The sequence below is a fragment of the Giraffa tippelskirchi genome, chromosome 1, assembly GCF_054371585.1.
Source record: "Giraffa tippelskirchi isolate mGirTip1 chromosome 1, T2T-mGirTip1v1.2.pri, whole genome shotgun sequence".
Lineage (NCBI taxonomy): Eukaryota > Metazoa > Chordata > Mammalia > Artiodactyla > Giraffidae > Giraffa > Giraffa tippelskirchi.
In genome coordinates this window covers 51,939,169-51,951,399 of record NC_137275.1, presented here as the reverse complement: position 1 = coordinate 51,951,399, position 12,231 = coordinate 51,939,169, and the positions used below count along the sequence as shown (strand labels likewise).

At 41.3% G+C, this 12,231-nt stretch overlaps 1 protein-coding gene across 50 annotated transcripts in view; it reads left to right on the top strand.

Moving 5' to 3' along the window:
* The window catches only part of LIMCH1 (LIM and calponin homology domains 1), a 385,789-nt gene that overhangs the window by 303,499 nt on the left and 70,059 nt on the right, over positions 1-12,231 (top strand). For 13 of the 50 annotated variants that reach the window (XM_081590847.1, XM_081590960.1, XM_081590991.1 and 10 more), the window contains 5 exons: positions 4,783-5,085; positions 7,673-7,915; positions 8,437-8,769; positions 10,576-10,694; positions 10,779-10,890. The exons of 28 other annotated variants lie outside the window; for them this stretch is intronic. In XM_081590847.1, the coding sequence (XP_081446973.1) occupies positions 4,783-5,085; positions 7,673-7,915; positions 8,437-8,769; positions 10,576-10,694; positions 10,779-10,890 (1,110 nt within the window). The remainder of the gene's footprint in view (positions 1-4,782; positions 5,086-7,672; positions 7,916-8,436; positions 8,770-10,575; positions 10,695-10,778; positions 10,891-12,231) is intronic. 9 more of the 50 variants (XM_081591043.1, XM_081590904.1, XM_081591032.1 and 6 more) reach the window with 1 other exon arrangement.

Below are 12,231 nucleotides of genomic sequence, written 5' to 3'. Positions count from 1 at the left end.
TATGTGGAGTTAGTATTTATTCAAGCTGCCATTGAAGTCAGAAATGCATAAACTACTTTTCCTTCCATGTTTATGATTTTAGTTTATGATGTAGTTAGCTTAATTACCCCCCAAATATGAGCCTCTGCCAGAGAAGCTGAGATTTCTGTGTTTAAGAGGATAAAATAAGAACCAAGATTCACTTCCCCTGAATTAAAATGCCATGGAGATTTGAATTCTCCGACTTGGTGTTTCCCATTGGAGAAGTAAACTTGTTTTTGAACTGAATTATAGGTTTCACGTGATTGGACTTCTTTTCTAATTGTTTTCATATGTTTCAGCACTCAGTCTTTTCTACTAGTCTGTGGATCTTCTCAGGCACATAGTAATTAATCACAGAGAGGGGGAAAAACCCTCCAAGGAACAATAGACATTTTAGAAGTCTTTGGAGGAAGAGCAGATGCAGCCAAGTGCCAGACTTGTATTCCTCCTTACCAGATGCCTGTGTGTCTCTGACTGTTGCCGAACGGATTCCGGGAGATCAGGGACCAGGCAGACACAGGATGTGTGTGAACCTCTGTGACTCTGGATGTAGCTGCCCTGGGTGGGCACTGCGTGAACAAGGGAGGTCTCTGGTATTGCCCGTGACATTCCCAGGAGGCCTAACAGGCTTTTCTGGAGAGCCCAGTTTCTTTCAATAGAACAAACTGACTGCTAGTCTGAGCTGGTTGCTTCTGCACTGTCGAGTAAAAGGGAGTGAAAGAAAATGCCAGTTCTTCCTCAGCTGAAATCATCACCTCACTCACTTTGAAATATATAAGCCTCAGAAACTTTGAGACAAGGGCTTTTCTTCCCCCTCACCTGCTCAGAGCCCACAGTCTCTCCTACAAAGATAGCCTTACTTGTTTTAGGACAGAGTTGCCAGGTTGGAGGCAGGGCTTGGCACTTCTCACATCACATTGGACTGTATTCCTCCTAAGTAAAGCAATGAGCTGGGCCTACCGAGGAACCCCTTCTTCAACAAAACTTATCTATGAATAACTCCGAAAAAATAGTGCCAAACCTCCTCCATGAATATCAAGCCAGACAGCCAAAGTCTGCCACTTAAATGTACTTACTTTACCTACATTCAGATGACCATAACTGGAAACCTCAACATTCCCCTCTACAAAGTGGTCCCCATAATTCCAATCTTACAGGGTTGTCCTGAATGTTAGTGTATCTGGAATATACTAGCTCTTCAGAGCTATTGTAATTATTAAAAAACAAAGTAGAGTATACTGAAGGTTTACAATAAACTGACCTTCAGAAAAGAAGGGCACATTATAAAAAGTCATTTAACTATTTTGCTAACTAGATACCTGTGAGCATAAGCCTTCATATTAGCCTTATATGCATTATTTATTACTTCATAGCCAACAGTGCCAACCCAGAATTTATGTCATTAAATTTTTTCTCTTTCTGAGTCTGCGTTGAAGCTCTGAATTTACAGGATTCAAGCAATTAGCAGAATGTCATTATGATCATTTTTCAAGTGGGCAGGGAGTGGCTTTAAGTGGCCAATGATATGGAAAGCTTTATTCACCCCTTCTTTTTAAGCCTGCCTATCTAAACTGAGATCATTTGAAATGAGTCCTGCCACACTGGGCATTAAGCCTAAAAAGAAACACCCCAGGGAATTTGTAGCCTGGCTGGATTCACGTGATGCATAAGGCAGTAGATTCTCCTTGCTCAAATTGGCATGGCTGTTTGCATAAATGCATATGTTTTATTCCATAAAATTCTGCTTGAGTTGGGAGAGATTGAAGCCCAGGACTCTGGTCAGAAAATAGAAGGACTGCTGCTTTTGGACTTGAGAGCTTCAAGCTCGGGGTCTGCTCCGGATGAGATGAGATAATGAGTTTGAAAGGGCTTTGTAAACTGTAAAGTGCTGTGCAAGCACTGTAAGGTATGATTAGTTAGCATTCTATTGTCAATCCTGGCTGAGCTTTGCCATCTGCAACTAGCAATGCCAATCACAACTCCATTCTGAGCACAACTCACAGGATCCCTTTATTTAGTAACCAAAATACTTCTCTGTCTCCTACTTCCATAGTAATGATAATGCCTTAATTTTTGCATGATGCTCCACTTTCAAAACTGTTGCTGGAGATATCTTTTGTTTAATGAATAGTAGAGTGGTTAAGAACAGGACCTATGGAGCCAAACTGCCTGGATTTGAATTGTAACTTAAGCAATGGCGCTTTGACCTTGGGCAAATTTCTTCTCGTAATCTCAGTTTCCCCTCTATAAAATGGGGATGCTAATACACTACCATTACAAGGCTAGTATTAGAGTTAAATGAATTAACACTAGAAGGAATTCTGGCCCATGGTGGGTGCTCCATAATAATGAACCACCCTCTTTATCATCATCACTGTGCTAAAATAATGAGTTTTCTTTTTTTTTTTTTGATCTATAACAAATAGAAACATTTATTAGCAATTTTAAAATTTTCAACAAGGAAAACTCCGCTTCAGATCATTTTACTGTTAAATTCTAACAAATATTAAATGAAGTAAAAATAATGAGTTTTCGAAGAGATTGATTCAGTGGCCTCTCATTTCCCACTGACCATTCTTTATGGCCACAGTCAGCCAATGCCAGTTGGTTCTTGCCAGACTTGTTGGCTAGAGAGGCAGGGAAGAAAGTTAACACAGTCCAAGAGGGGCCAGGTGGGAGATGAAGAGCAGGGGTGCTCAAAGGGAAGTATTTCATATATTAAGAAATAAATTTAATTTGCAGCAACATGGATGGACCTAGAGATTATCATACTAAGTGAAGCAAGTCATACAGAGAAAGAGAAATATGTGATATCATATGATATCATGTATATGTGGAATCTAAAAATGATACAAGTGAACTCGTTTACAAAACAGAAATGGACTCACAGACATAGAAAACAAACTTATAGTTACCGAATAAAAAAGAGAGGGAAGGATAGATTAGGAGTTTTGGATTAATAGATTCACATCACTATATATAAAATAGATAGACAACAAGGACCTACTGTATAGCACAGGGAACGATACTCAATACAGTAATTTTAATGGAAAAGAAGCTTGAAAAGTATATATATTAATATAGAAAACATGTATATATATACAATATGTATATATAACCGCATCTCTTTGCTATAAATCTGAAACTAACACAACATTGTAAATCAACTATATTTCAATTAAAAATTTTTTTTAAAGAAATAAATTTGTTCAAGGAGCATTACCCATCACCTCTAAATTCCATGATTTAAAATTTTATTGAGAACAGTGGTCAGCAGGGAGAAAGAGTTTTCTGGGCATGATTAGAGATGCCCAGATTTTTATTTTGATTTTCCAGAAGCCAGGTGGAGTGAGGGCCTGCTGTCACCTTAAGCTGATGGCTTCCTCTGCAGCAATACAAGGCATAACAACAGACAGTGGGCCACCTGGTCGACCAGTGTAGACAGTATTTCCTTGCTCTTAGCCAACCTAATTCCTCCTGTCTTCATTTTTGAGTTGACCTGTCCCATGAGCATGAAAAATTTACTTTTAATCCTCTCTCAGAAATTGGATACAAAGTAGATGAACTTCCTTTAGAAATCAAGATGTTTTATTTACTTATCATCTCTATGAACTGAAAAGATAATCAATCATTTTTTAAGTTTTAATATTTTATTATGATTTAGAAGCAAGGATGATCTTATGAGTAGGGGAAGGAGTTTGTCTGAATATCAGAAAGGCACCATCAACTGTATTCTCACCCTGCCTGCCCCCAACAAAAGCAAACAGCATAAAAAGTCCTAATAGTCCACCATTAAACTGCATTTCTCCAAGAATTTAAAGTTTGGGGCCTTCAAGATTTCTTTGAAAATGAAAATAGTCCTAAGTAAACATTTTGACAGAATGCCTTAACACAATTTACTTGAAATCTAGCATATGACAAAGAAGAAGAGCTGAAAGGTGGAGAATAGTGGGGGTAAAAGCCTGAAGAAAGGATTGATGGTGGAAGGGAACGGGGCAACATAAGCTTTTGTGCCTGAGTCCACTCTTTAAATGGTCATAGACTATCCCAGATGTTTCAGGTTAGCTCAGTTTTGCAGGAAAATTATTCTTACACTTTGCAATCTGGTACACATCCTAGGTGTGCTGTCACATAGCTGCATTCATTAGCATTGCCCCAGATTAGTTTCTTGGTGGCTCAGATTTTTGCCCTGTCAGTCAAAATAAATTGAGTACCTATTGGGTGCATTTCTAATGTGCTAAAGAAAAAAATAACCAAAAAAAAAATGCTTCTTGGAATTTCCCTGGTGGTCCAATGGTTAAACTGTGTGCTTCCAATGCAGTGGGTGTGGATTTGACCCCTGGTCAGGGAACTAAGATCCCACATGCTGTGCAGTGCAGCCAAAAAAAAAAAGAAAACCAACAACAGCAACCAAAAAACCACAAAGTCATAAAATTGTTTTTTAAATGCTTCTTATTTTTCCCAATTTCATGAAAGATGGATTGTCACTTTCAGAGCCATTTAGGATCCTGTCTTTCTCATGCTGATGGGGTGCTGCAAGTTAAATGAATGTTTAGTATTGCTAGTAGCTGGCTAAATTCCAGCTTTTGAAACCCACCCTAACTCTCTGCAACGCTGGATTAAAGTAGTAAACAGATGTCATCTGGACTAACGATAGTGAGAAGACCTTTCACTAACAAGACAGTTGTCTGCCTGACAATGGGGATTTAAAAACTTTTGGTATGATCACATGTGGAGTTCCATTTAATTTTGCCCTATCAGTCAAAAGCAATTAAATGATGAGAAAGAAGCTGTTCGAAATATTATCCTTCGTAAAGAAAACCCTTTCCTGGTCCACCAACACGGCAGAGATTCAGAATCAGAAGATGAAGTTGCATGTCGACTGCCTGATCTTGAGAAAGATGACTTTGCTGCCAGGAGAGCAAGGATGAACCAGACAAAGCCAATGGTGCCATTGAACCAACTCCTCTATGGGCCTTACCGAAAAAAAGAGGCAGAGAAATCAGATGGCAGCAAACAACACTCAAAGGGAATCTCAGAAAAGAAAACTCTAGAGCATAAAAGGTGTGCACTCTGTGTGCGTGTGTATGTGAAAGAGAGAGAGAATATAATTAGGTGAATGAATTATAGCCCCTACCCTGGCCCCCGTTCCTCTATTTCCTGCCTTGGTTACATGTAATCAGTAATGGTGGTTTGTTTTCAGGTGGAGTTCCAGATAGCTAATCTCTTCTAAGTTCACATGGCAGGGAGTAGAATGACTGTGTCCAAAACAGGGCTGAATTCACCGAATAAACTTGGAGCCCAAGTGTGCAGGTGTGCTATATCCACACCACGTGTGGGTGCTGGTGTCACAGACTGGCATTCTGTGATATGGGGCAGGGACAGCCGCCTCTCCAGGCTGCTCCAGCCCATCCACAGCAGGCAGAAATCACAGTTATTCCTTAGCTAGGAACCTTTCTATCTTATTAGTGCCTTTCAGATATTGGAAGGGGAAAAAAATGAGGCTTGCTGTTTCTTCCCTCACAGCAATGTGATCACCTAGACATCTGATGATGGAGACTTCTCATTAAAAAAAAAGTCCTCCGATATTTAACACACTTCTATTCATTCTGTCATGGAAATTATTTTTAAGTGAGTTTCCTTGTCCCAGCTTTTCTTCCATCTTCTTAATTAAGGAAAGGAAAATTTAATGAAATGGATTTGACCAGCGATTTTTATCCCAAGAGGGATACAAAATCAGTCAAGTCTTCAGCCTGCTAAATTTCCATGTGCAGAGTTCATCATTCTTTTCCTTTATATCAAAATCAAAGTTCACATCTTTATTATTTAATTGCCATATTTCTGCCTATCACTTAAGAGGTTTATAATCTATTGAACGAAGAATATAAATATCTCAACTGTGTTTTACACAATTAAAGTGATTCTTTGGGCAGAGTCATTGAGATCAGTGGAGTAGTTCATGTTTTCCATTGTATTTTAGTTTTTTATTTAGGAAGCGCCAGATACAAAACACATGAATGATCTCTGGACATAAGCAGGGATTAGAGCATAGAAGACCTGGGACAGTTTTTATAGGACACATTCTAGCTTCAGGAGGCTCTTGGTCTTTGCAGTTCTTGTTGGCATGCCTTATAACACACCATTCTCAGAGGGCCTTGTGGGAGGGATCAGTTGCTGCCAGTGAAACAAAAACTTCTGGATAACTGAGCAGCATCAAGACATATTGATGGGAATCAGCAACTTGAGTTAGGAAAGGGAGTAGCTGTTGTACCTCCCTTTTTTCCTTTCTCCTGCATGCAATTTTAATTCCTGATATTTCCAGCCCCATTTGTCTGTTGTCACCTGAGTCTGTTTATGGGGACACAGCCTATGATCTCTCTAGAGAGCTTCAAAGAACTGTTGAAAAAAAAAAAAGAGAGCCCCCTGGTGGCTTTTTGCTATGCCCTTGCTTCCCCTTCCCCAAACTGAGAGCGAATAGAAAATTCTGTAGCCTTCCTATTTGCATAGACTCTGTAAATACACCAACTCATCCAGGTGATTTAGTTTGGAAAAAATGAATAGCCCTATTTATGTAGATTTCTAAAAACTTCTATCTCAGGGAACATATTTAGTTAGAAACTGACTTTTAATGTGATGGAATGTTTATGCACATAGATGCCACAGTTTTAGTTTAAATTATAATATTGTCAACATTAGCCATTTAACGTTCACTTCTTAGGGGAACAATTGAAAATATCAGGCCGCTTCCCTCATGGTCCAGTGGCTAAGAATCCACCTTCCGATGCAGGGGACGCAGGTTCAAATCCCTGATTGGGGAATTAAGATCCCACATACCTTGCCCTGCGGCCAAAAAAGTTGAAAAAATAAAACAAAATTTGCGAGAGAGCTTAAAGAAATAGCTGATTAAAACATCTCTGTATATAAAAAAGAGAAAGTATCAGATTTATCATTAATAAAGGTGAACAGTTATTGACATAAGAAACAAACAGGTATTGCCGCTGTGGATACAAGTAGAGAGGATACCCTGTCTGTTTGTCAAGTGTACATTAACCAGACCTAATGAATGCTATTAGAAGTCAGAGACTGGGTTTGAACATTGAACCTTTCTGTTCAGCATTGACCTAATCATACTTTCTGGCATACCTATGAAGGTTTATGGTTGAGATGTTTAATATGTGAGCAATGTTCCAGCTATCTCCACGCTAATCCTAGAATTTGGATCATGCAGAGCTTGTTACTAACATTTTACTGCTGCAGTAAAAGACATTCCAAGAGGGCTCAGGGATTCAATCAGAAAACTTGAATTCATTATAGTAACTTGAATAGTGTGGGAATTGGGCATCATTACTGTCAAACTGAAATCTCATTCCCATCTCTAATATTCTTATGGCGAACCCTGGCTTCTCTTCTTAAACTAAACTAGAGACTGTTATCTGGTGGAAAACTCTGTCTTGTTACAGTGTCAAAAGGGTAGCATAGTAACCCAGGCTACAATTGATTCCATTTTTGAGAAAGGAAGGGTGCTTCCATCATTCCATTATTCCGTTCTGTGCTCACCCTCTGAATTTCTGTGCTTGGCATTCTGTTTATCTTCTCTTCTTCCTGGAACCTGATTTTTCCGATGATGTGGGGGCCTGGACCAAATTAACAGAAACCAGGGCCAGACAGAAGAGGTGAAGTCAAGGGTGACCTGTATTGTGCGGGCCCAGGAGGGTGAACCTGCGGAGGAGGGGCTCAGGAAGGTGCCGGATCTCTACAAGGACGACCTGGCCCAGCGGAGAATTCAGGGGAGGCTTGGCCCTCACCGTGAGGCCCCAAGCTTTATCACGGTTGCCAGTATAACAGAAGCCGACCTGGAGACATGGGAGAGACTGAAAGTGTCAGAAAAGACGAGGTGTGTCATGTTTTCCCCTAACAGTGGTATCATTTAACTTTGAGCAAATCAAACACTTATCCTTCTATCACTCTTTATTTTCATGGCCAGAAAAAAGAAATACCTCTCCAAAGACAGAGCATATTTTGCATGAGTTAAAACTTGTTAATACTAAAAATTACAAGCCACATGGGCAGGAAACATCCTTTTTAATTCAGCCAACTTATTGTGAATGCTTATTTCAATAGGCTTGTTTATTTGTAAGGAATTTAAACTTGACTTTTAAATCATTTTAATGGTTTCATTGTACCTAAGATTTTCTTATGCTGTCATTTATGACATTGGAAGTGATATTTTAAAAGTTGTAGAAGCACTATTTACCCAGGCAAGGCAATGATCATTTCTTCATTTGATTGATCACTGCAAAAGCAATTCTGCTTTAGCCATCCAAGATTTTTCATACATCCACTGTATTTTAAAAACTCTTCCTTGATCTGTACTCACCTTAGAAACCTTTGGAACTTATTTCCGGTTCTGACTAGGGATGGAGATGTGGAGCACACGTGTGCCCCTGAGCCTTCACCAGAAATTAAAGCGGAAACTGCCATCCGGGATGACTTTGCCAGCCGCAAGGCGAGGGCCTATAAGAAAGCTTCCAGCAGCCCTAGGCAAAAGTTCGTGCACTTTGGACCAGTGACAGAGATAGATCAGCAGACGTGGAAGCGGCTCAGCATTGGCAGGGCGGGGCCAAGGGAGGATGCAGAGGAAGGCATCAGTCACGACAGCAAGATTCACATATGCTCTGTGTCTGCTGCCTCAGCGGCTACGTCCAACTTAAAGGAAGACCGCATGCTTAATCCACAGAATGACTGCAGGTATTTTCACCATTACATGTGCAAGGAGGTCTGCATGGGAATCATTGCCGCTTTTAAAGAGTTCGCTGACACACATTAAAGAAACTGCCAAAGATGACAAAGTTTTAACAGGCTCTTTTGCTGGTTAGCAGAGAAGGGAGGTCAGTACCCCAGGGGGCAAACGTATGTGAAGTTAAAAGACATCCATTTTGATTCTGTTGTCACCAGAATCACTGCCTGGGAATGCCAGTAATTTTGGCAAATGACCCTTTTTCCCTCGGCCGCATTAAGCACTATTTTATTCATCAGCAACACTGAACAGACTAGATGGGATGTTTTAATGATACCCTTTGTGTTTTTCCTAAAAATATGTTGATAAAAATCTAGATTATCTATATGCTCCCTCTCTCCTATCCCATAAGGGAGGAAAAATAGTTATTAGTATCATAAGTTCAGATTTCGGATATCTAAGCAGACACACAATAAAGTAAACCTCTCCTCCCTCTACTTTTTAAAAACATATAACAGAACTCAAGTGGAAAGATTCTTTGGGGGGTTCCTATGAGTCAGGATTCCTTGGATGAGTAACCATTCAACTTTGTGAGGCATCAACTGGGAAAAGACCTTGTAGACCTGTCACCAGTCCTTGTTCTTACTGGAGGGCTTCCAGCTGTGAATGCCTAAGCCCTCTTTGAGGGATTCGGTTCTATCTATGGACCGGTCTTTCTTCCATTAAGCAGGTATAGGCTTAGACGGTCAAGAATCCGCCCTCAACGCGGGAGACCTGGGTTCGATCCCTGGGTTGGGAAGATCCCCTGGAGGAGGCCTTGGCAACCCACTCCAGTATTCTTGCCTGGAGAAACCCCATGGACAGAGGAGCCTGACGGGCTACAGTCCATGAGGTCGCAAAGAGTCAGACACGACTGAGTGACTAAGCGGAGCACAGAGCATTTATACGATTCTAGATTCTCTGTATGCTAGGTGAGGTAGGGTAACTTAGAGATCAGATCTGCACCCCACTGTCTCTGCATGGTCCAGCAAACATTTATTTACTAAACATTTGCTCTGCCATCTCCAAGTGAATTGCCTTCCTCCCGTTGGAAGTCCCAAACCCCTATCCCCACATCCTCTTTTGTCTTTGGCTGAAGATGGTATGTAAGGTGAGGGTTTCAGCAATTTTAGTAAGCTACTCAGTTTTCCTGGGTCTCTTCCATGTAGACATGTTATTAAAATTTGAATTTCTGTTAGAAAAAAAAAAAAAAAGATTCTGGATTCTCCCAGGAACCTCCACTCCACCTGCGTGGCAGGAGCAAAGCAAAGCCCTTTGTGGCAGGAGGCAATGCTTGGGACAGTCTCCTCCATGCTTTGTCCTTGATATTCAAAGCACATGGTGGATCATCTGTGACATACAGAGGAGTTTCTTTGGTTTGATTTCTTTGTGGATGATACCATAGAGGAGGCTATAAATATAAATAACCTGGGTACACCAGAAGTCACTGCTGGAGTTTCAGAGGCTAATGGGGACCAGGCATGGAGGGGGTGGGAGTAAGAAATTAGTAAGAATTGCACCCTTGAGTCCTTGACTACTAAGGGTCATCACTCAGCTCCATGGTGAGAGTCAGGCCAGCCTTCTTTGACTTTCTCAGGGCCTTGCTAGGGTTCATATTCTATTATCCCATTCTGAGGATGTCATCCTAACTAACCCAGCTTCTGGAATAGCAACCAAACTTTTTCTCTTAACCTTTCCATCTCAAAGACTTTCACTGTCTCCTTTCCTAACTCTTTTTCCTCTTCTCTCTTGCTACCAATGCTACTTGTCACCAACAGAACAGTGACTTCTGATGTAGATGACTGTTGTAAAAGGGTCTCTCGGCTGGCTCCCGTGCCGGAGTCCCAGGAGGAGAGTAGCTTCAGTGCGGGCGAGGGCCTCAGGAGGACAGAGGAAGGTGAGGAGGTGGAAGATGACAGGTGGGGCCCCGGCCTCTGGTGTGAATTCCTTCCCAGTGGTAAAGCTGTCCTGTCTGGTTTAGTTACATGCAAACAGCAGCCACAGGATGGCAAAGAAGAGATTGAAGGAGTTGCTCAAAGAGATTATGAGATGGCGCCAAAGGCCAACAGATCCGAGGAGAGCGGCCAGCCACCGTGAGCGCCTTGCCTGCATTCCAGGGTGTGCTGCATCTGCTGTGTGCGGCTGCTGGCTCCCCCCAAACAGCTTAAAGCCACAATGTGCACTTGATGAGTGATGTGGCATGGAGCAGAGTCCCTTAAAGGAATGCACCCATCCCAGGGTCAGAGTTCTGCTTTCAGCGCCCCCGGCTGGGTAGAGATTTTAGCCTTTGCACGTGTCTGGGTGCTGGCCAGATTTCATTCTCAGAAGTCATGAAAACCAAAAAGGGAAACCCATTCCTGTGTAAGTATCAGTTGCATGAAGAAAGTCGCTGGTATTAATACTCAGTTGCTATGTGAGCTGCTACCTCCATGAACATTGGCTTCTTCTGTCTTGAGTTAATGCCGAGTGAGTGATGCTACTGAAAACATCTTAAGCAGTAAGTGCCATTTGACTGGCTGGACTGACGTGCCCTAGTTGACATCCTCTGACCTCTGATTGGGAGCCTTCAGAGAGAGAAGAGAAATCAGAGAAGATGACAGCTCCTGTCTGGAGCCACAGTGGACTGAAAGGCCAAAGAAAATTGTACGATTCCCAAAAAGATGACATGATGACCTGGAGAACTGGGATGTCTCTTAGTCACAATGGATCCAACAAACCAGTTCCTTCCAGTTCCATTTGCAAAGCAACATATTTGGGAGGAATCTGCCAAGGGTACATCAATAAAAGATAAGAGGTCAAAAGATTATCCCAAGCTGTTTTGACTTTGTTTCTCCAGTCTGAGCCTTGATACATGCTTTGAATATATTATTAATGCTCTATGGTTTATCAATGCCACTTACCTGCTATTGCTAGCAGAAACGAAATGATTAAATGATTGGCCCAGTCTAAGGTTTTTTTTCCCTCTCTTGCATGTAAGCCGGTGTGGAAAGAATAGTTAAGTTGTGAATTGTCCTATTAAACATTCTTTCTGACTACCATCGTATGGGCAGCCTAAATGGGAAACTCTTATTTCTTCCTAGCTCACACGGAAGTCATCGGGTAAAGGAGTTGAACTTCTTTCTGACCTACTTGATTTCATTCTGATTCCAGGAGGGTCTTCCAGTCCAAAGAAGACATATATTACTTATAAAATTTATTTAATTTAATTTTAACATTATCAAATAGTGATTTCTAGAGATAGAATTTTCATTCCATTCTCTGACTTGATTTAAAATGAAGGTTGGGAATATATATGGATGGAGGAGGGCGTGGCAGCCCACTCCAGTATTCTTGTCTGGAGAATCCCATGGACAGAGGAGCCTGGTGGGCTACAGTCCATAGGGTTGCAAAGAGTCACACATGACTAAAGTGACTTAGCACGCATGCTGGGAATA